Source organism: Pantherophis guttatus, chromosome 2, assembly GCF_059756535.1.
Source record: "Pantherophis guttatus breed Tessera chromosome 2, ASM5975653v1, whole genome shotgun sequence".
NCBI classification, from domain to species: domain Eukaryota; kingdom Metazoa; phylum Chordata; class Lepidosauria; order Squamata; family Colubridae; genus Pantherophis; species Pantherophis guttatus.
Genome location: NC_142064.1, coordinates 268,406,762 through 268,428,902, shown reverse-complemented (window position 1 = coordinate 268,428,902; position 22,141 = coordinate 268,406,762). Strand labels below are relative to the sequence as shown.

Sequence of the window (22,141 nt, the reverse complement as noted above, 5' to 3'; positions counted from 1 at the left end):
ACTCACCAATCGCCTTGCTTTGTGGTCGCCGCACCAGTGCGTCATCCTCCTGCTCCATTACGGTGGTGAGTAAGGAGAAGTGACGAAGAATGAAGATGAACAAAGTGAGGTGATGGGGGGATGGAGGATGAAGCAGTGCCAGCTGCTGTGGAGAGCATGGCTGGTGCCGCCGCTGAGGTGGGGTGAGAGCGCGACAGAATGATCTGATCAAACCTGTGTGTGTGTATGTGTATGAGCGGGAGGGGAGAGGAAGAGAGATTGTATCCAACCTCGGAGAGTTATACTATGGCTGGCGGCTGTGTGCTTCAGGGCTGGTGGCGCGGCTTGGGGGATGGTTAATAACTGGTCTCTGCAGAAGATAATCCCCCCACCAGACCAGACCAGACCAGACCAGCCTGGCGGTGGTGGGGTGGGAAACTAAGTGGCACCAAAAGCAGCTGAAGGCACACTGGCTGTAGCTACCCTGATTCACCTCATCCCGTGGGACGAGACTCCTGCTCCCTGCCTCACCCACCAGAGACTCCTGGATTCCTTGCCCAACCCCAAAGGCACCACCCACGAGTGATGTCATGGTGGGCACGCCCCAGCCCTGTCAACCACCCCAGGACGTTACCCACCCACCTCAGGACAACCACAATGCTGATCCGGCCCTCAATGAAATACAGTTTGACACCCTTGACTTAGGAAAACTAAGATTTGTATTGATGTTTTATTTCCATTATTTCAGCTGCCTTTTCAAATTCATGCCACTGGGCAGCTAACAGAAGTTCAAAACAGCAAGTGCCGGCAGCAAAAATGAGAAGAAGTTTTAGAAATTTTACCTCAAAACAAGGTGCCATGATGGAGAGATGAATGGGAGAATGGTGTCTCATAGGTGACTGGAGGAAAGGTGGAATTACAAAATGCAGGAAGGCAAATCTTGGGAAATACACATAAAGATCAAATTCCATGAGGCAAAAAAGAAAAATAGCTTCGTTTCAGTTTTTCAGTTGGGAAGACAGCTCAGGAATTATGAATAGGAAGTTGAAAGAATGTAACTCATCCGGACTAAACAACATTCAAATTTTCTTCTAGCCAAACGAACTGAAGACTCCCATGGTTTGAAGAGATTACTGTGGATTTGAATGTGACACTGCAAGAACAACAAAGAGATTTATCTTCATTAATGAAAGAAAAAAACAGGGAAGTAGAGCTAAGAAGCTATTTTAAAAGAATAGAATTAACACCTCTCTCTTGCCCAGAGCCTGGTTCTTTTGAGCCCATTTTTTTCAGTCTTCTATAATGGAAAAAATTGACATAATGGCTACAAAGCAAAATTGGTGCCCTTTCACCAGTTTGATCCAGAACCATAACTGACCAGTATTTAAATAAATAGCTTCAAACTAGCCTGAGTCTCTGAAAGCCTCTGAAAACACACAGACACACACAGAGGTTGGATCGGATTGTTTTCTTGCTCTCTATCTTGCTACAGTGGCAGTGGCGGCACTTCAGTGCCTGGCTGGCGGGGTGGCAGCTCAGGTAAGCCAGTGTGGGCTATGGGGGTCTTGCTTCACCCTACACCTCCCCACCACCTCTTTTTGTGGCCGCCCTACCAGTGCCCTGCTCAATGTCCAGCTCTGTTATGGCAGCAAGCAAGAAGAAATGGCGAAGAACAAAGAAAGGCGTGGGTGGGAGGATGAAGCAAGGCAGGGATTGCGGAGCTGCCCCACCCACCCCGCCCCATCTTACCTGAGGGCCCTTCAACCAGGCCACCCATGCCAAACCCTCATCCCTCACATTCCCCCAGGACAGCCACATACCTTCACTAACATGCTTCCCAGCTCTGTTCACCACTGCAGCATGCAGGGGAGCTAACCTAGTCTGTGGGACTATAGTAAAAAAATTAGTTCAGATGCTCCAACTTCTCACAAAAATAAATAAATAAATAAATAAATAAATCCCACGAAGTTGGAAGATCTCAACTATTCTTTTTAACGTAGTTCCACAGACTACTTTTGTTGCCCTGCAGACGGTGGTCGTGATCTGGGCCCCTGTGCGCATGCACGCACACGAGGGTGGCATGGGCCGGGCTGAAGTGACACGGGCCAGCTCCTTACAGTTTCCAGTTTCCCCCCTCTCCACGGTATGGATTCTTTCATGGAAAGTGAGATCACACATATTTTTAAAGCCCTCTCCACATTGCACACATTTATATGGTTTTTCTCCTGCATGGATCCTTATACGGGAATTCAGATTACTGCTACAATGAAAAGTCTTTTCACACTCCATGCACTGATATGGCTTCTCACCTGTGTGGACCCTCTTGTGAGAATTAAGATGACTCCTACGAGCAAAACTCTTTCCACACTCCTTACATTGATATGGTTTCTCTCCTGTGTGGATCTTTTTGTGGGAGGTAAGACTAGAATTCCACTTAAAACCCATTCCACATTCCACACATTTATATGGCTTCTCTTCTGTGTGGATCCTTTTGTGAGAATTAAGATGGCTGCTATGAGTAAAGCTCATTCCGCACTCCTTACAGTGATATGGTTTCACTCCTGAGTGGATTTTTTGATGTCTTATAAGAGATTCATAATAACAGAAGGTTTTTTTGCACTCCATGCATTCATGTGGCTTCTCTCCTGTATGGATCTTCTTGTGAGACTCAAGATAACTGTTACGAATAAAGGTCTTTCCACACTCAGTGCATTGATATGGCTTCTCTCCTGCATGGATCTTCTTGTGGGAATTAAGACTACTGCTACAAGTAAAGCTTTTCCCACACTCCGTGCATTTATAAGGTCTTTCTCCTTTGTGACTTCTTTGATGTCTTATAAGAGAATGATTGTAACAGAAGGTTTTTCTGCATTCCATACATTGATATGGCTTCTCTCCAGTGTGGATCCTCTTGTGGGAAATAAGTTGACTGTTACAAGTAAAGCTCCTTCCACACTCCATGCATTGATATGGCTTTTCCCCTGTGTGGATCAAATTGTGGGAATTAAGACTACTGCTAGAAGTAAAGCTTTTCCCACACTCCATGCATTTATAAGGTCTTTCTCCTTTGTGATTCCTTTGATGTCTTATAAGAGATTCATAATAACAGAAGGTTTTTCTGCACTCCATGCATTGATATGGCTTCTTCTCTGTATGGATAGTTTTATGGTGAATCAGAGCGTATTTCCTACTAAAGCTCTTTCCACACTCCAAGCATTGATATGGTTTCCCTTCTGTGTGGATCTTCTTATGGGAATTAAGATTACTCTTACGAGTAAAGTTCTTTCCACACTCCATGCATTTATAAAGTTCTCCTTTGTGAGTCATTTTGTGAGTTCTAAGAGAGTCATTCGTACGGAAGGACTTTCCACACTCTCTGCAGGTATATGGTTTCTCTTCTGAATGCATGTTTTTATGAGAAATGAGATGATCGGATTTATTAAAGCTCTTTCCAGATTCCATGCATCGATATTGACTTTCTCCTGTATCAATGTTTGTACTGTTAGGAAGCCAACTGACCTGAGGAAAGCCTTTTTTAATTCCACTTTGTGATTGCTTTGTTTCATTACTTTTTGGTTGCATTTGAATTGCAAATTTCCCCTTTTCCTTTTTCAGAAGGATGGCTTGGCATTCCTCCTTGCAATTCTTATTCTCCTGCCCATTAAATCCTTGAAAAAGAAAAATGAAAATGAATTGTAGCAAGAAAGGGTAACAATTACAACCAAACCTTTCCTTCTGAAATTTAGCCAAAGAATCATTAATGTATTTTGGATTCTTTGTTGGCAAACACGAAGATTCCAAACTAAGGTTTTAGCAAGGACCCATTTCCAAATGTATCCCTACTGATCCTCATCAAACAGGACTGGATCACATCAAAATGAATGCAAGACACATCCAGTCTTGGTTATAGCAGCCAGTGACCAGGTGCAGGTATGAATACCGAACCCTGGTAGGTAGAATCATGCTCAAGAGATAACATCATCCCTATATGTAGTCTGTCCCTCAGATTCTCGCTAATATCTTCTGTGGCATGAAATGTTATATTTTATGAGCAGAAAGCATTAAAAAAACCAATTCCTTTATGTTAAAAAGGAAAGCTATGCATTTTTCCAATTTTTCTTTCAATAAATTTCCTTCTTCTATAAATTCAGTTTGGTCAAATGGTTAAGGCACCAGGCTAGAAACTGTTCAGCATAACTGAACTAATGCTAGCCTGTTCAACTGTTCAGGTTACCATTATTATTATTATTATTATTATTATTATTATTATTATTATTATTATTCAGACTTATATGCCGCCCTTTCTCCACAAGGACTCAGGGTGGCTCACAGCAATAAAGCAACAATGGTTATCACCTTTAAAGCGCTCCATGGCATAAGGCCTAGCTATCTTCGAGACCGCCTGCTGCCACTGACGATCTCCCATCGACCCGTGCGCTCCCACAGAGAGGGCCTCCTCGGGGTGCCATCAGCCAAACAGTGCAGGCTGGTGACCCCCAGGGGGAGGGCCTTCTCTGTGGGGGCACCTACCCTCTGGAATCAATTGCCTCCAGAGATAAGGAGAATCCATGACCTCGTGCCTTCCGCCGTGCCCTTAAAACCTTCCTTTTCCAGCAAGCTGGGCTGGCCTAATTTTTTAAGTGTTTTTAAGTGTTTTGTTTATTGTTTTTAACTAATGGGGCCAAATTTATATATGTATATTTTAACTGTATTTTAATATTTGTACTTGATGTTTTTACTTGGCTGTTCACCGCCCTGAGTCCTCAGGGAGAAGGGCGGTATACAAATTCAAAATAAAAAAAAACAAAAAAAACCCAAGTCCAGATTAAAATTCAAACGATAAAAGAATCTAAAATTCCCATTTAAACCCCTTCAGTCCAGGCCAGCCTGGCGAAACAACCATGTTTTAAGGTCATGGCGGAAAGAGCGAAGGTCAGAGGCCACCCAAAGCTCCAAGGGGAGCTGATTCCAGAGGGTAGGTGCGCGTAAGAGAGGAATGCTGGCTGGGTGAGTTTGGGCCAGTTTCTCTTAGCTCAACCCACATCACAGGGTATGTCTGCTTATTTAGATATAAATAAATAAGTGCTTTTTTATCAGAAATAATATTTAAGCCCCCACCCCATAACTTCTCTATGTTGCTCAGCACAGATAGGGATTCTTACCCAGAGAAAAGAGATTCCTGGAATTCTCCAGCATGACTTCTCCATGGAGAGCCTTTTGGTCAGCGTCCAGTTGAGACCACTCCTCCTCAGAGAAATGCACAGCCACTTCCTCAAAAGACACAACATCCTGAACAAGGAGACAAGTTTTTCTTTTAACAGATAATCATAAGAATAATTTGCCAGTTTACTTCCACCAATCAAGAGAAATCCAGTGAACAAAATAGGCATATTCTGCAGAATTCAGAATGAGATCACTTGTAATAATATATGTCTATGGAGATTCTCAGTCACCAGATCACGGTTGTCCCAAAGATTCTTTTGAAAAGGCAGAAAAGAATATTTTTTTTGTAATGGTATGTGAGAATAACCGTGGTAGACAGAAGGAAGAGCCCCGATGCTGACAACAATCTGGCAAAGCAGGAGAGGTGGAGAAAGCATCTCACAAAGGATCCCTTCAGAAGGGAGAAATAGGCCAGGCTGCATATTGCTTAGAAACAGCAATTTATTATAATAAATTCTAAAACAAAATGAAATCCATCTAAGATTCATGGACATTTTCCTATCTTTCTCTTCCTTACCTGAAGTAATGGTTCAGCCAGTCCTTCAGCCATACCACAAAGAGGAGGAGATTCTAAAATTTCCAAGGACAGTTTTCTACTCTCTGTAAGATAGAGAAAAATGGTGGAAGCAGATTTGTTATAAAGAGAGTGATTCCAATCAAGAGGAGCAAAAGAATCAGCTAAATGTTACATTACACAGAAAGAGCTTTTCTTACCTGGCACAGTGTCCTGACTTTGATCTTTGTGTAAGGTCTCTTTGAACAACAGCTCTTGAGAAGATCTGAATAAATCTTTCCTCCCCTTGGAACACCCAGTCTTAGCTTCCAAGGATTTCTGGAGATGAAGTGAGGTGAGAAACAAAGAAAGAGTATTAATGAATTATCATACTGCACCTTTAAACCATCGCCGAAATTCGAAACAGAATGGAAAAATTGCCCCAAACACATTTTCTGGAAGAAAAATGGAACAACAGGCCATACGAGTTAATAATCCCAGAAAACATTGCAAAAAAGGAATTCACAAATTAAGAATCTCTTTAGAACTGCTAAGACTACATTCTCACACCTGCAATTCTTTTTGCCTCTTTTCCTCCTCCTGGTTGAGCAAGAAGCCTTCGGCCAGGGCCACCGCCTGTGAAGTGGTCTCTGCTCCACACTCCCGCACCCATTTCTTCATCTCTGGGGGAAGGACAGCCAGGAACTGCTCCAGGAGCACCAGGTCCAGCATCTGAGCCTTTGTATGTTTTTCTGGCTGCAACCACTGATGGCAAAGATGGTGAAGCTGACTGCAAACATCTCGGGGACTCTTCCCCTCCTGGAACTGCACTTTTCTCAAGTGACAATATTGGATCTCTGAACTGTTGGCTTCCTCTTCTTGGCTCTTCTGCCCAGAATTTGCCCCATTCTTCCCACAGCTCCAAGGCTGAGTAGCTGCAGGGCCTTTTCCAATACCTGTATCTGCTGGGCTTTGTCCCTCCATTTTCTCTAATTTCTAATCCAGCTCCAAAATGGATGGATGGATCTCCCCAACTGTTACTAATCAGATGAAGTCTGGCCAAACACCTAAAGGCTATTCAGCCCTCTTTGAACACAAGATAGTCTGGACTGCAGAGGAACCAGGAAAGATTTCCAACTTATATATCTGAAATGGAAAACACAGCCTGTTCAATATGGTGAGGTACAAATCTGAATACTGAGCAACCTCTTCCACTTCCTCCAAAAAAAAGAAGAAAAAGAAATCCAGCAATATCTGTAAGGAGGGGGTATCTTATTAGGAAGACTGACTACAGGGGGGCTGGGGGTTAGGTATTTGCCCGATGTCTGAACCCCGCCAGTGACCCACCCCGCTTCTTGTTTGAGACATGCACCAGGCACAGGATGGTGCAGAAAAAGAAGCAGAAGTGGTGCTTAATTCTATTACCGACAGAAGCAAAACAGTTTTTATGAAGCGAAAGGGCAGTTAAGCTAATTCTACTGATACTATTAATATGTCCCACTAATTCTACCTATTCTATTATTATTATGTCCCTTCAGCACAATCGAAATCTTAAATCTCTTTAAGTTTACAAACAGCAATTGAGATGAGAACCCCATCAAACTCCTGGCCCAAACTCCAGAAGGCAGAATGAAGAAACCATCGTCCTAGGGCATACAGAACTAATATCTCAATGAATAAACCATCCATGCATTAACATGATGTGGAGGATCTTGTGATGTGCTGGAAGAACCAAGTGGTGAAAGGGCTGGAAACCGGGAAACCGAGTTCCAGTCCTTGCACACCTTATATCCAATTTCTTGCACACGGAGTTGCAGCCTTGCATGCAAAGCCAGCAGGAGCGACTTCGGCAGGGCTCTTCTCTCAGCCTAGGAAAGAGGAGGAGGGGGAATCCCCTTCGGAAAACAAGGCAAGAAATTTGCAGGAAATTGTCCAGGAGTCAAGACTGGATTTTTCCTATCTGCGATCCCCCCAAAAGGAGCAGCCGCAGTTTTGCTGTCTCTTCTGCCTGGCCCGTGCATGGACTGTGGGGTGGGGGGTGGGGGGTGGGGGGTGGGAGAGGGGAACATGGGACCACGGGATCTCCCTTTCCCATAACTCCGAACCTGATGAAGTTTTGCAGATTGCCATGCACGCCTCCAGTAACAACGTCTGGATCTCCATCCGTGGAAGATTTCCCTGCAAACTCTTGGACTTCTGGAGAAACTCAGCCCAAGGCTCACAGCGAAGGGGAGCCGGATCGGACACGGTAGAAAAGCCAGATGCGGTCCCAGCCTTTTCTGGGGGTGAAAAAAAAGGGGTGGGTGGGGCCCGGAGAACACTTGTGACGGGGTAAGAACAATGCGCATGCTCAGTTTTTTTCGAAAGCGGGAGGAGGAGGGGGCGCTGCCCGGCTCTTCCAACGGCTACCGAGGGAGCCCCCTGGAGGATCCTGCGAGTGATGCCAGAGGACACGGAGGGCATCATCATTTCCATGTGGGACTCGGATGGTGGGCATTGGACTAGATTGGGGGATGGTTAATCCCAGTTCATGGTGCGGTGGAGAAAATGGAAGGCGAACCCCCAGCAGACTAGACCAGCGTGGCGGGGGTGGTGTAGGACACTGAGTGGCGCCAAAACCGGCTGTAGCTGCCTTGCCTCACCTCATCCCATGGGATGAAAAAGGGGCATCAAAAGGAAACAAGTTCCAAAATGGAGACAAAACTCAAACTCATGGAAGTTTTAGCAATTTTTCCTCAAAACAAGGCGCCATGATGGAGAGATGAATGGGAGAATGGTGTTTCATAGGTAACTGGAGGAAAGGTGGAATTACAAAATGGAGGAAGGCAAATCTTGATAAGTACGAATAAACCTCAAATTCCATGAGGCAAAAAAGAAAAATGGTTTCATTTCGGTTTTTCAGTAGGGAAGACAGCTCAGGAAATATGAGTAGGAAGTTGAAAAATAATGAAAGGCTAAACAACATTCAAATTTTCTTCTAGCCAAACGAACTGAAGACTCCCGTAGTTTGAAGTGGATTTGAAGGTGACATTGCAGGTACAAAGAGATTTACATTAATGAAAGAAAAAAAACATGGAAGTAGAGCTAAGAAGCGATTTTAAAAGACTAGAATTAACACCTCTCTCTTGCCAAAAGCCTGGTTCTTTTGAGCCCATTTTTCTCAGTCTTCTATAATGGAAAAGCCCATGGCTAAGCCCATGCCTTAGCGACGTGGGCATGACTTAGCCGTGGAAGCAGGTCCAGGCGGTGAAGAGGGAACTGCTGTCTTTGAGGAGAAGGGAGAAGAGGAAGCGCTGAAGCGGGGAGTCCGTGTCTTGTGAACTGTTGAGAGAAATACAATTCTATGGCGACTTACCTAGAATTTATCCAGCAAAATGAAGAGCGTGATGAAGTTCGCTTCAGTTGGAATGTTTGGCCTTCCAGCAGATTGGAGGCCACCAGAATGGTTGTTCCATTGGCTTGTCTTCTAACACCTTTGAAAGAATGGTTCGATTTACCGTCTGTCCAGTATGAGCCTGTTTTATGCAGTAGACCAACCTGCAAAACTGTTCTCAATCCACTCTGTCAAGTTGATTACAAGCCAAGCTTTGGGCTTGTAACTTCTTTCAGAGGAACCAGTTTTCTTCAACATATGCAGGCATATCTGAAGTGAATCAGCTAGCTGAACTTATGCCCCAGTTTTCTACAATAGAATATATAGTCCAGCGTGGCCCTCAGACACCCCTGGTCTTTATGTGGTAGACACCAGTGGTGGGTTGCTCCCGGTTCGCAAGAACCGGTAGTAAAAAAAATGTAGTAGTTCAGAGAACTGGTAATAAAATTGGCTGGCCACGCCCCTGAACCAGTCCCCGGCCCAGTCGCCGCTCACTTACCCTGCTCACCTCATCAGTGGCTTTGGTTTTTTTTTACTTTTAAAAGTATTTTTTCTGATGATCGTGTGGCTCAGCTGGGATTGTCAGAGGCTTCTGAAAGTATTTTTTCTGCAACCTCTTCAGAGGTTGTAGAAAAAATGCTTTTAAAAGCTTCTCTTTTTTTATTAAAGAGTTTTACAAAACAAAAAAAGGCTTTTAAAGGGATTATTTTTCCCTACAACCTCTTCCAAAAATCAGTTTAAAAGCCTCTGATGATCCAAGCTGAGTTGCCTAATTGGCAGAGGCTTTTTTCTTTTAAATGGCTCTGACGATCCAATATGAGTTTCCTGATCGGCAGAAGCTTGAAGAGGTTGCAGAAAAAAAATGCTCTTAGAAGCTTCTGATGATCAGGCAAATCTGCTGGGATCGGCAGAGGCTTTTAAAAGAAAAAAAGCCTCTGCCGATCCCAGCAGATTTGCCTGATCGCCAGAAGCTTCTAAGAGCATTTTTTTTCTGCAACCTCTTCAAGCTTCTGCCGATCAGGAAACTCATATTGGATCCTCAGAGGCTTTTAAAGGGATTTTTTGAAGAGGTTGTAGGAAAAAAAATCCCTTTAAAAGCCTCTGGCGATCCTAGCAGATTAGCCTGATCATCAGAAGCTTTTAAAAGCATTTTTTTCTGCAACCTCTTAAGGTTGTAAAAAAAATGCTTTTAAAAGTAAAAGGAAAAAAAAAAGGTTGGCCACGCCCACCCAGTCACATTACCAAGCCACACCCACAGAACCGGTAGTAAAAATTTTTAGAACCCTCCCCTGGCAGACACATGTTTGGAAGAGGAGGATTTACAAGCTTTGAAAGAATCCTTGCAAATGTTCTGCCCCAGCTACGGACCCCAAAGAACGCAGCACACAGAAAGTCCGTTCAAACCTTAGTTTACTAAATAAACCAGTTTTTTACAACAACGGCTGTTAATTAACTGCCTTAACTGCCACCAAGAATTCAAAGAATAATACTGAAAGCTTACTGTGGTTGGCAGAATGCCCAGAAGCAATTTGCAGGAAGTTGGTAAGATAAGCAAGACAAGACACGAAGATATGTGAACAAAGTTGTTCCCTGCAAATTGCTTCAGTCGGCGTTTCACCTTAAATAGGCCAAGGGAGTGGCCAATTAGCCCCAAGCCTTACTCTCGAGACCTCCTCCTGAAGAGCCACTCCTGCCTTTTGGCAGCTCTGTGAGCCCATGCATCGAGAAGAGGCTCCTCCTCTTCGTCCTCTTCACTTAAGGGACCTTCTGGAGATTCTGAAGGCTCTGGCTAAATCCCCGTGTCTGGCACCACATCTCCAGCCTCCTCATTGTCTGACTCGAGTGCCAGCTGCACAGGCTGCTGGCGCAGTACCACACCAGCCTCCTCGCTGTCAGAATCAGCTACTAGCTGCACAGGCCGCTGATGAGCCACAACAGCAAATGTTGTTAAGTCTGCTCCCTCCTGATGCTCTTGTGGGCTTGATTACCTGGCAGGACAAAATTCCAAATAGTGCAGTCTTGGAACGTGCTGGCATGTATACTTGCCAGCACGTATACATGCCAGCACGTTATGTATATAGAAATATACATGTATATACATATTTCTAGCATACAAATATACATGTATATTTCTAGTATGGTATACAGTATTGAAACAGCGACGTCTATGCTGGCTGGGGCATGTCGGGAGAATGGCTGATGGTTGGATTCCGAAAGATCTCCTGTATGGAGAATCAGTACAGGGAAAGCACCTCAGAGGGAGACCACAGCTGCGATATAAGGGTATCTGCAAGAGGAACCTAAAGGCCTTGGGCCACCGATCGTTCATCTTGGAGGCTAAAGATGCAGCATGGCCTTCTCCAATTCGAAGAGACACTTGTTCAGCAGGCTGAGGCAAAGAGGCAGTCCCAGAACCAACGAAATCTTGGGGCTGGGCAGGGGACAGTGTGGAGGGGATTGCCAATCTGGAATTGGCCTTTTTAGTCACACTAGATGCTGTTTTAGGACCTCTTTCCAGAGGACGATACCAGTCTCTTGACACTGAAGGATGCCAATAATAATGGAAAACATTGACACAATGACTACAAAACCAAAATTGGTGCCCTTTCACCAGTTTGATCCAGAACCATAATTAAGCAGTATTTGAATAAACAGCTTCAAAGTAGCTCGAGTCTCTGAAAACCTAAAGTATTCCTCCCCCCCTCCAAATCCTTCCAAAAGTTTTCCTAACTTTAATTAAAAAGAATTTAAAAAGTCTCATTGACAACCATACCAACGATATTTAATTTTATTTATATCCAAAATTAATTTTATTCCATTCCAATTAAAATCCAATTAATTTCAACTAATCCCAATTTAAATTGAATTTAGATATTTCCTTATCATCTCATAGAAAGACAAAATAGCAATATATAGCACTTAAACTTATATACTGCTTCATAGTGCTTTACAACACTCCATAAATGTTTACAGAATCAACATATTTCCCCATTTTACTGGTCTCAGATGAATGGAAGGCTCAATCAACCTTGTGCCGGTCAGAATCAAACTCCTGGCAGTCAGCAGAAAAAGCTTGCAACACTACATTCTAACCAATGCACCACCATGGCCCTAATGCTTCAAAAAGTGTCTTTGAACACGGATTTCACTTTCTCATTCTGGTTTCTTTTGTGAGAGGAATTTATCATTCTGAAATGAGGGATCGATCTTGTTCTGGTTTGCACAAAAAAGGCAAGTTATTACACAAAAAAGGCAAGTTAGTTTATTATTCAAATGGTATTTGTATGGGATTTTAGTCAACTATATGTAGTCCTCAATTTACAACAGTTCATTTAGTGATTGTAACCTGACAGCAACATCAATGAAAAAACCAGATTCACCTCACAATCGTGTTACTAATTTAACTGCAATGATTCACTTAACAAAAAGTTGTGAAATGGAGCACAACTCACTTAACAAGTGTTTCACTTAGCTATCGGAATTTTGGGCTCAATTGCAGGCCTAAACCTGTATTTCTATTGAACATCTTCCCACATTTCTTTTATTGATATGGTTTCTCCCGAGTGTGGATCCTTCTATGGCAAGGGTGTCAAACTCAATTTCATTGAGGACCCAGTTGTGGGGGCAATAAGCTGACTTTGTATAAATATACAAAAGGATGAAGGCTATTGCTGAGCACATTGTAAGCCGCCCTGAGTCTTCGGAGAAGGGCGGCATATAAATCAAATTAAAAAAAAAAAAATTGAGGGCTGCATCAGGGTTATGGTTGACTTTTTTGGGGGGGGGGGAGTAGGCGTGGCCAGCTCCCACTGCTGTTGTGCTCATTCTCCTTGACCAGGTTGCTCATGTTGTGTGTTTGAGGGCAAAGTGTGTGAGTCAGAGGGAGGCCGACTCCCTCTCCTTGCAAGGAGACCTGGCTTTGTAACCAAAGCATCCTCAGCAATAGGATTGGAGAACACCAGGAGAGGTCTGGAGGAGGGAACAAGGGGATGGCGAAAGGCAGCAGGGCTGCTGGTAGCCAAGAGCTAAGGCAGGATTTATCTCAGACCCTCACTCTCTCATTATAATCTCCTTCCTTCCGTCTTTCTTCCCTTTTTTCTTTTTCCTTCCCTCTTCATTATCCTTTCTTTCTTTATCCTTCCCCTTTTTCCTCTTCCTTGCTCTCTTCCCCGTTCCTTCTCTTCGTCTTTCCTGTTCCTTCTTGGATGCTCAAATGCAAAAGGGGAAATATTTCTTGATGCCTCCTCAACTTCTGATCAATGCCATTTTTGCTAGTAGTTTGTGGCCACTTAAAAGACTGAGAACAAACCAGGCTCAGTTGATCCCATGCTTGTATTTCGTGGGGGCATCCACAGACAACAGTACAGCAAACTGTCAAAATTATGGCTCTGATAGTTGATAAGAGCCCCTCTGTTTTTTATGTGCAACAGCTTTTGCGTTTAAGGAACAGAGGTAAATTAGTTGCTTTTCTATATACACAATCCTTAAAAGGGCTCTCCTGTAGGGATAGGGAGAGGTGGGGGGAGAGGGATCAAATCCAACCTCAGTTAAACTAGGGCTGGCGGCTGCGTGTGAACCATGCTTCAGCCGGGCCACCCAAGACGTTGGATCAGATTGCTCTCTCTCTCTCACACACACACAGGTTGGATCAGATTGCCCTCTTGCTCTCTGTCTCTGTCTCGCTGTGGTAGCACTCGCCAGCTTGAGTGCCCTAGTTGAGGCACAGATCACGCTCACTCTCTTTCATACACACACACAAATAGAAATTAGATCAGATTGTTCTCTTGCTCTCTTTCTTGCTATAGTAGCAGTGGCGCTTCAGTGCCTGGCCAGCGGGGCGCTCAGGTAAGCCAGTGTGAGCTGTGGGGGGGGGGGGGACAGCTCTGCACCCGTCTTCCTTCATTCTCACCTCCCCACCGCCTCTCTTTGTGGCTGCACCAGTGCGTTGCTCAATATCCTGCTCTGATACGACAGCAAGGAAGGAGAAGTGGCAAAGAACGAAGAAAAGCAGGGGTGGGTGGGGGACAAAGCAAGGCAGGGATTGCAGAGCTGCCCACCGACCCAGCCCAATCTTACCTGAGGGCCGTTAAACCAGGCTATCCATGCCAAACCCTCCCACCCCCACATTCCCCCAGGGCAGCCACATCCCTTCACTAACCTGCTTTCCAGCTCTGTTCACCACTGCGGCATGCAGGGCAGCTAACCTAGTCTGCGGGACTACGGTAAAAAAATTAGTTCAGATGTTCCAACTTCTCAAAAAAAAAAAAAAGATCTCATGAAGTTGGAAAATCTCAACTATTCTTTTTACCATAGTTCCACATACTATTTTTGCTGCCCTGCACACAGCGGTGGCGATCTGGGCCCCTGTATGTATGCATGCACACTAGGATGGTATGGGCCGGGTTGAATTGACGCAGGCCAGCTCCTTAGTTTCCAGGATGGCTGCATGGGCGGGATCTGACCTCATCACGGGAGGCATCGGCCCCCCTCCCCCGGTATGGATTATTTCATGGAAAATGAGATCACAAGTATTTTTAAAACCCTCTCCACATTGCACACATTTATATGGTTTTTCCTCCTACATGGATCCTTATATGGGAATTAAGACTACTGCTACGAGTAAATGTCTTTCCACACTCCATGCATTGATATGGTTTCTCTCCTGTGTGGATCCTCTTGTGCGAATTTAGATGACTGCTATGAGTAAAACTCTTTCCACACTCCATGCATTTATAAGGTCTTTCTCCTTTGTGACTCCTTTGATGTCTTATAAGAGAATGAATATAACAGAAGGTCTTTCCACACTCCTTACAGTAATATGCTTTATAAGAGATTCATAATAACAGAAAGTTTTGCTGCACTCCATGCATTGATATGCCTTCTCCTCTGTATGGATGCTTTTATGGTGAATCAGAGCATATTTACTACTAAAGCTCCTTCCACACTCCATGCATTGATATGGTTTCTCTCCTGTGTGGATCCTTTTGTGGGAGTTAAGACGACTGCTACTAGTAAAGGTCTTTCTACACTCCTTACATTGATATGGTTTCTCTCCTGTGTGGATCCTCTTGTGGGAATTAAGAGTAGTCCTACGAGTAAAGGTTTTAACACATTCCATGCATTGATGAGTTCTGTCCTGTGTGGGTCCTTTTGTGGGAATTAAGAGTAGTGCTACGAGTAAAGGTCTTTCGACATTCCATGAATTGATATGAGTTCCCTCCTGTGTGGGTCTTCTTGTGGGTATTAAGACTACTGCTACAAGTAAAGGTCTTTCCATATTCCATGCATTTATAAGGTCTGTGACTCCTTTCATGTCTTATAAGAGATTGATTATCACAGAAGGTCTTTCCACACTCCATGCATTGATATGGCTTCTTTCCTGTATGGATCCTCTTGTGCGAATTAAGATGACTGCAATGAGTAAAACTCTTTCCACACTCCTTACATTTATATGGTTTTTCTCCTGTATGGCTCCCTTTGTGGGATGTAAGAGCAGAATTACACTTAAAGCTCTTTCCACATTCCACACATTGATATGGCTTTTCTTCTATGTGAATCCACTTGTGGGAATTAAGATCACTGGTACAATTAAAGATCTTTCCACAATTAAAGGTCCATCCATGCATTGATACGGTTTCTCTCCTGTGTGGCTCTTCTTATGGGAGGTAAGATTACTATTGTTCCTAAAAGCCTTTCCACACTCCGTGCATTGATAAGGCTTCTCTCCTGTGTGGATCCTCTTGTGGGTATTAAGACTACTGCTACGAGTAAAGGTCTTTCCACACTCCATGCATTTATAAGGTCTTTCTCCTTTGTGACTCCTTTCATGGCTTATAAGAGATTGATTATGACAGAAGGTCTTTCCACACTCCATGCATTTATAAGGTCTTTCTCCTTTGTGATTCCTTTGATGTCTTATAAGAGAATGATTATAACAGAAGGTCTTTCCACACTCCATGCATTGATATGGCTTCTCTCCTGTGTGGATCCTCTTGTGCGAATTAAGATGACAGCTATGAGCAAAACTCTTTCCACACTCCTTACATTGATATGGTTTCTCTCCTCTGTGGATCTTCTTATGTGAGGCAAGATTACTACTCTGCCTAAAAGCCTTTCCACACTCCGTGCATTGATATGGCTTCTCTCTTGTGTGGATCTTCTTGTGGGTATTAAGACTACTGCTACGAGTAAAGGTCTTTCCACACTCCATGCATTTATAAGGTCTTTCTCCCTTGTGACTCCTTTCATGGCTTATAAGAGATTGATTATAACAGAAGGTCTTTCCACACTCCATGCATTGATATGGCTTTTCTCCTGTGTGGATCCTCTTGTGCGAATTAAGATGACAGCTATGAGTAAAACTCTTTCCGCACTCCATGCATTTATAAGGTCTTTCCCCTTTGTGACTCCTTTGATGTCTTATAAGAGAGTCATAATAACAGAAGGTTTTTCTGCACTTCATACATTGATATGGCTTTTTCTCTGTATGGATAGTTTTATGGTAAATCAGAGAATATTTCCTTCCAAAGCTCTTTCTACACTCCATGCACTGATATGGTTTCTCTTCTGAATATGTCTTTTTATGAGAAATGAGATGATCAGATTTATTAAAGCTCTTTCCAGATTCCATGCATTGATATGGTATTTCTCCCATATCGATGTTTGTACGGTTAGGAAGCCAACTGACCTGAGGAAAACCATTTTTAATTCCACTTTGTGATTGCTCTGTTTCATCACTCTTTGGTTGCATCTGATCTGCAAATTTCTCCTTTTCCTTTTTCAGATGGATGGCTTGGCATTCCTCCTTGTAATTCTTATTCTCTTGCCCATTAAAGCCTTCAAAAAGAAAAATGAAAATGAAATGTAGCAAGAAAGGGGAACAATTACACGTTTTCTTCTGAAATTCAGCCAAAGACTCATTTCGCTTTCGCCCCCCCCCAAGCGGTGTTCTTTTTTATACAGAGTCAGTTTATTGCCCCCACAATCCGGGTCCTCATTGGGACATCATTCCAATGGTTAGTCTGTCCCTAAAATTCTCGCTAAAATCTTCTGTGTCATGAAATATTGTACTCTATGAGCAGAAATCATTAGAAAAACCAATTCCTTTATGTAAAATGCTATGGAAGTTTTCCAATATTTCTTTCAATAAATTTCCTTCTTCTATAAATTCAGTTTGGGGAAACAGTTAAGGCACCAGGCTAGAAGCTAAGTGACTGTAAGTATAGTTCAGCCTTTAGGGATGAATGGTGGCTGGGTGACTTTGGGCCAGTCTCTCTCAGCTCAACCCATGTCGTAAGGTTGTTGTAGGGAAAACAGCAGGAGGAACGAATATTGGCTTTGTCCACTGCCTTTATTATTATTTACAAAAAATAAAGGCAGGATATAAAAAATAAGTGATGTTTTATTAGTAATCACATCTAAGCCCTCCACCCCATGACGTTTCTATGTTTCTAAGCATAGAAAGGGGTTCTTACCCAGAGAAGCCAGATTCTTGGAATTTTCCAGCATGACTTCTCCATGGAGAGCTTTTTGGTCAGCATCCAGTTGAGACCACTCCTCCTCAGAGAAATGCACAGCCACTTCCTCAAAAGACACAACACCCTGAACAAGGAAACAAGTTTTCCTTTTAACAGATAATCCCAAGAATAATCTTCCAGTTTTCTTACACCAATAGAGAGAGATCCAGTAAACAAAATAGGCATCTTCTGCAGAATTCAGAATGACATAACTTGTAATAGTATATGTCTATGGAGATTCTCTGTCACCAGGTCACAGTTGTCCCAAAGATTCTTTTGAAAAGGCAGAAAACAGTATTTTTTTGCAATGGTATGTGAGAATAACTCTGGGAGAAAGAAGGAAGAGCCCGATTCTGACAACAATCTATGAAATCTGAAGGCGAAGCAGAAGAGGTGGAGAAAGTGTCACAAAGGATCCCCTCAGAAGGGAGAGATAGGCCAGGCTGCATATCTGTTTTGAATGACTGGATGTTAGATTCTTATTCCTTAGAAACAGCAATTTATTATAATAAACTCTAGAACAAAATAAATCCATTCAAGATTCATGGACCTTTTCCGATTTTTTTCCTCCTTACCTGAAGTAGTGGTTCAGCCAATCCTTCAGCCCCATTACAAAGAGGAAGAGATTCTAAAATTTCCAAGGACAGTTTTCTACTCTCTGTAAGGCAGGGAAGAATGGTGGAAGCAGATTTGTTACGAAGAGAGAGATTCCAATCAAGAGGAACAAAAAAATCAGCTAAATGTTACATGGCACAGAAAGAGCTTTTCTTACCTGGCATAGTGTCCTGACTTTGCTCATTGTGTAAAGTCTCCCTGAACAGCAGCTCTTGAGAAGACCTGAATGAATCTTTCCTCCCCTTAGGATACTCAGTCACAGCTTCCAAGGATTTCTGGAGAACAAGTGAGGTGAGAAACAAAGAAAGAGTATTAATGAATTATCATACTGCACCTTTAAACCAGCAGACCACACTGTCCATTTCTTGAAGAAAAATGGACAAACAGTCCACAGGAGTTAATAATCCCAGAAAACTCAGCAAAATAGGAATTCACAAATTCAGAGAGCTCCCCTTTAGAGCTGCTAAGACTACATTCACACACCTGCAAGTCTTTTTGCCTCTTTTCCTCCTCCTGGGTCATCAAGAAGCCTTCGGCCAGGGCCACCGCTTGGGAACTGGTCTCCGCTCCACACTCCCGCACCCATTTCTCCATCTCTGGGGGAAGGACAGCCAGGAACTGCTTCAGGAGCACCAGGTCCAGCATCTGAGCCTTTGTATGTTTTTCTGGCTGCAGCCACTGACGGCAAAGACGGTGAAGCTGACTGCAAACATCTCGGGGACTCTTCCCCTCCTGGAACTGCACTTTTCTCAAGTGATAATATTCGATCTCTGAACTGTTGGCTTCCTCTTCTTGGCTCTTCTGCCCAGAATTTGCCCCATTCTTCCCCCAGCTCCAAGGTTGAGTAGATGCAGGGGCTTTTTCAACATCTGCATCTGCTGATGTTGAGGTGCTTTGTCCCTCCATCTTCTCTCTGGTCTCTAATCCAGCTCCAAAATGGATGGATGGATCTTCACAAGTGTTACTAATCAGATGAAGTCTGGCCAAACACCTAAAGGCTATTCAGCCCTCTTTAAACACAAGATAGTCTGGACTGCAGAGGAACCAGGAAAGATTTCTAATTTATATATCTGAAATGCAAAATACAGCCTGTTCAATATGGTGAGATGACAAATCTGAATACAGACTAACCTCTTCCTCCAAAAAAGAAAAAAAAAGAAAAAGAAAGAAAAGGGGGTATATTATTAGGAAGACTGACTACAGGGGGGCTGGGTGCTTAGCAACAAAGGTATTTGGCCTGCCAGGGACACAACCCGCTTGTTGTTTGAGACATGTAGCAGGCACAGGGCAGTACAGAAAAAGAAGCAGAAGTGGTGCTTAATTCTATTACTGGCAGAAGCAAAACTATTTTTATATAAACGAAAGAGCAGTTAAACTAATTCTACTGATACTAATATTATGTCCCACTAACTCTACCTATTCTATTATTATTATGTTCCTTCAGCACAATCGAAATCTTAAATCTCTAAATTCACAAACAGCAATTGAGATGAGAACCCCATCAAACTCCTGGCCCAAACTCCTGGCTCATCATCCTAGGGCCATGATGGCAAACCTATGGCATGGGTGCCACAGGTGGCACGCGGAGCCATATTGGTGGGCACGTGAGTGTTGCCCTAGCTCAGCTGAAGCGCGCATGCATGCACCAGCCAACTGATTTTCAGGCCTTCCGGTCCCTCCGTAAGTCGGGAAACTGGCTGTTTTCGGACTCCGGAAGGCCTCCGGGGGAATGGGGAAGGCTGTTTTTGCCCTCCCCAGGCTCCTAGAAACCTCTGGAGCCTAGGGAGGGGGGAAAACGGGCCTACCGTGCCATTGCGTGATAAAAGCAGGGGGAAGTGTGTGTGGGGGGTCATGTGTACATGCGCGAGAGGGCGGGGCGCATTGAATTATGGATGTGGGCACCTGCACCCGCGACCCGCCATGCTCCCCGCACTTTTGGCACGCGAGGGCGAAAAGGTTAGCCATCACTGTCCTAGGGCATACAGAACTAATATCTCAATGAATAAACCAGCCATGCATTAACATTTTAATCGGGTTTTAAAATTGGTTTTAAAATGAGAGTTTTAAATTCGGCCTATGATTTAATTATTTTAATCTGCTCTTAAATTCTATTTTTGTACATTGTTTTTATTATGGCTGTTCACCGCCCTGAGTCCTTCGGGAGAAGGGCGGTATATAAATAAAATAAATAAATAAATAAACATGATGTGGAGGATCTTGTGATGTGCTGGAAGAACCAGTTGGTGGTGAAAGGGCTGGAAACCGGGAAACCGAGTTCCAGTCCTTGCACACCTTATATCCAATTTCTTGCACACGGAGTTGCAGCCTTGCATGCCAAGCCAGCAGGAGCGACTTCGGCAGGGCGCTTCTCTCAGCCTAGGAAAGAGGAGGAGGGGGAATCCCCTTCGGAAAACGGGGCCACGAAATTTGCAGGAAATTGTCCAGGAGTCAAGACTGATTTGTAAGTAGAAATTTGTTTTGCAAAGCCGATCTCTCTCACACCCCCCCGCGCCCCCTTGCAGGATTTTTCCCGATGAAAAGAAGGGTAAATGGATCCCTTGGTTTCTGCGATCCTGATCCCCCCAAAAGGAGCAGCGCGATGGTCCGGAGCTTTGCTGTCTCCCCTGCCTGGCCCGTGCATGGACTGGGGGGAAGGGCAGGGGAACATGGGACCACGGGATCTCACTTTCCCATAACTCCGAACCTGATGAAGTTTTGCAGCGTAACAACGTCTGGATCTCCATCCGTGGAAGATTTCCCTGCAAACTCTTGGACTTCTGGAGAAAGTCAGCCCAAGGCTCACAGCGAAGAGGAGCCGGATCGGACACGGTGGAAAAGCCAGATGCGATCCCAGCCTTTTCTGGGGGGGGGGGGGGGAAAGGGGGGGTTGGGCACGGAGAACACTTGTAACGGGGAAAGAAGAATGCGCATGCTCAGTTTTTTTCGAAAGCGGGAGGGGGCTCTGCCCGGCTCTTCCAACGGCTACCGAGGGAGCCCCCTGGAGGATCCTGCGAACGATGCCAGAGGACACGCAGGGCATCATCATGTTCCATGTGGGACTCGGATGATGGGCTTTGGACTAGCAGAAAAGTGTCCCTCTAACATTGACTGCCTAGAAAGGCCGTGTCGTCTCCAGAGGCGGCAGTTTAAAGATTTTCCTCTTTTTAATGTCTAAGAACCATCTGTGGTCTTGCCAACAGTGAGGAAAATCTCTGTGGAGACTCATAAGCCGCTTTCCTCAAGAGCAGCTTCTCTGCTGAAGGGTCTGAAGGAGGCCTCAAAAACGAGCAAAAATCCTGTCAGAAATGGCAGGGCTGTCAAAAGACAAGAAACAAAGCCTCTCTTTGAAAGACAAGCTTCTGTGTTGTGGTTGTTGGCAAACTCAACCCTGAAGTGATGGAAGATATGGGGGCTGGCAGAGACACAGGGAGGAAAAAGATGGGAAAATTAAGATAGGAAAATTAAGGCTTGTTTGACTGTCTTTACTGAGTTCAATTATTACAGCTTCCTTTTCAAAATCATGTCTCTGGGCAGCCAAGGAGAGTTGGAAGCACTAAGAGGCAGCCTGCAATAATAAAAATAATCCTGAGAGAAAAAAGGCACCAAAAAGAAATCAAGTTCCAAAATGGTGACAAAACTGAAACTGGACCTTTTAGAAATTTTACCTCAAAACAGGTCCGATGATGGAGTAATGGAGAATGGAACATTTAAATCTCATGTGTGACTGGAGAAAAGGTGGAATTACAAAACTAGGAAAGGCAAATGTTGAAAAGAAAATATATGGTTCAAATACTATGAGGCAAAAAAAAGAAAAGACAATAGTTTTATTTAAGTATTCACTCAGGAATACACCAGGAAATATGAGTAGGAACCTTAAGACCTTTGGAGTAAAAGAAGGTGCATTTTTTTCTAGCCAAAAGAAATGAAGAGTTTACTGTTTTG

General features: G+C 43.9%; 1 protein-coding gene, 1 long non-coding RNA gene and 1 pseudogene across 4 annotated transcripts in view; 1 reads left to right on the top strand and 2 right to left on the bottom strand.

Moving 5' to 3' along the window:
• LOC148115844 (uncharacterized) overlaps nt 1-22,141 on the top strand; it is an 81,135-nt gene that overhangs the window by 51,405 nt on the left and 7,589 nt on the right. The window lies entirely within an intron of this gene.
• LOC117662614 (uncharacterized) lies at nt 681-14,840 on the bottom strand. 2 transcript variants are annotated; one of them, XM_060691268.2, is made up of 7 exons: nt 7,801-14,840; nt 6,266-6,841; nt 5,917-6,034; nt 5,720-5,802; nt 5,142-5,268; nt 2,289-3,647; nt 681-1,132 (listed from the first exon to the last, which is right to left on the bottom strand). In XM_060691268.2, exons 2-7 carry the CDS (start codon nt 6,677-6,679, stop codon nt 1,110-1,112), a joined length of 2,124 nt encoding a protein of 707 aa, XP_060547251.1. In that variant the 5' UTR covers nt 6,680-6,841; nt 7,801-14,840; the 3' UTR covers nt 681-1,109. The 2 variants fall into 2 exon arrangements, with proteins under 2 accessions (XP_060547251.1, XP_087740370.1); XM_087884244.1 differs by lacking the exon at nt 6,266-6,841 and having other exon boundaries at nt 7,801-8,058.
• LOC132711703 (uncharacterized) lies at nt 15,022-21,158 on the bottom strand (annotated as a pseudogene). Its single transcript, XR_015731742.1, has 6 exons — nt 20,904-21,158; nt 18,683-19,269; nt 18,357-18,474; nt 18,160-18,242; nt 17,543-17,669; nt 15,022-16,904 (listed from the first exon to the last, which is right to left on the bottom strand). The product of XR_015731742.1 is annotated as an uncharacterized LOC132711703 (transcript).

Excerpts from the sequence above, each read along its gene's own strand:
- LOC117662614 (XM_060691268.2), bottom strand. The coding sequence starts at position 6,679 with ATGGAGGGACAAAGCCCAGCAGATACAGGTATTGGAAAAGGCCCTGCA. Across the intron at positions 3,648-5,141 it reads CAGGAATCTCTTTTCTCTGG|GATTTAATGGGCAGGAGAAT; the intron begins GTAAGAATCCCT and ends TTCTTTTTCAAG. Across the intron at positions 1,133-2,288 it reads TCACAAGAGGGTCCACACAG|TGTCACATTCAAATCCACAG; the intron begins GTGAGAAGCCAT and ends TTGTTCTTGCAG.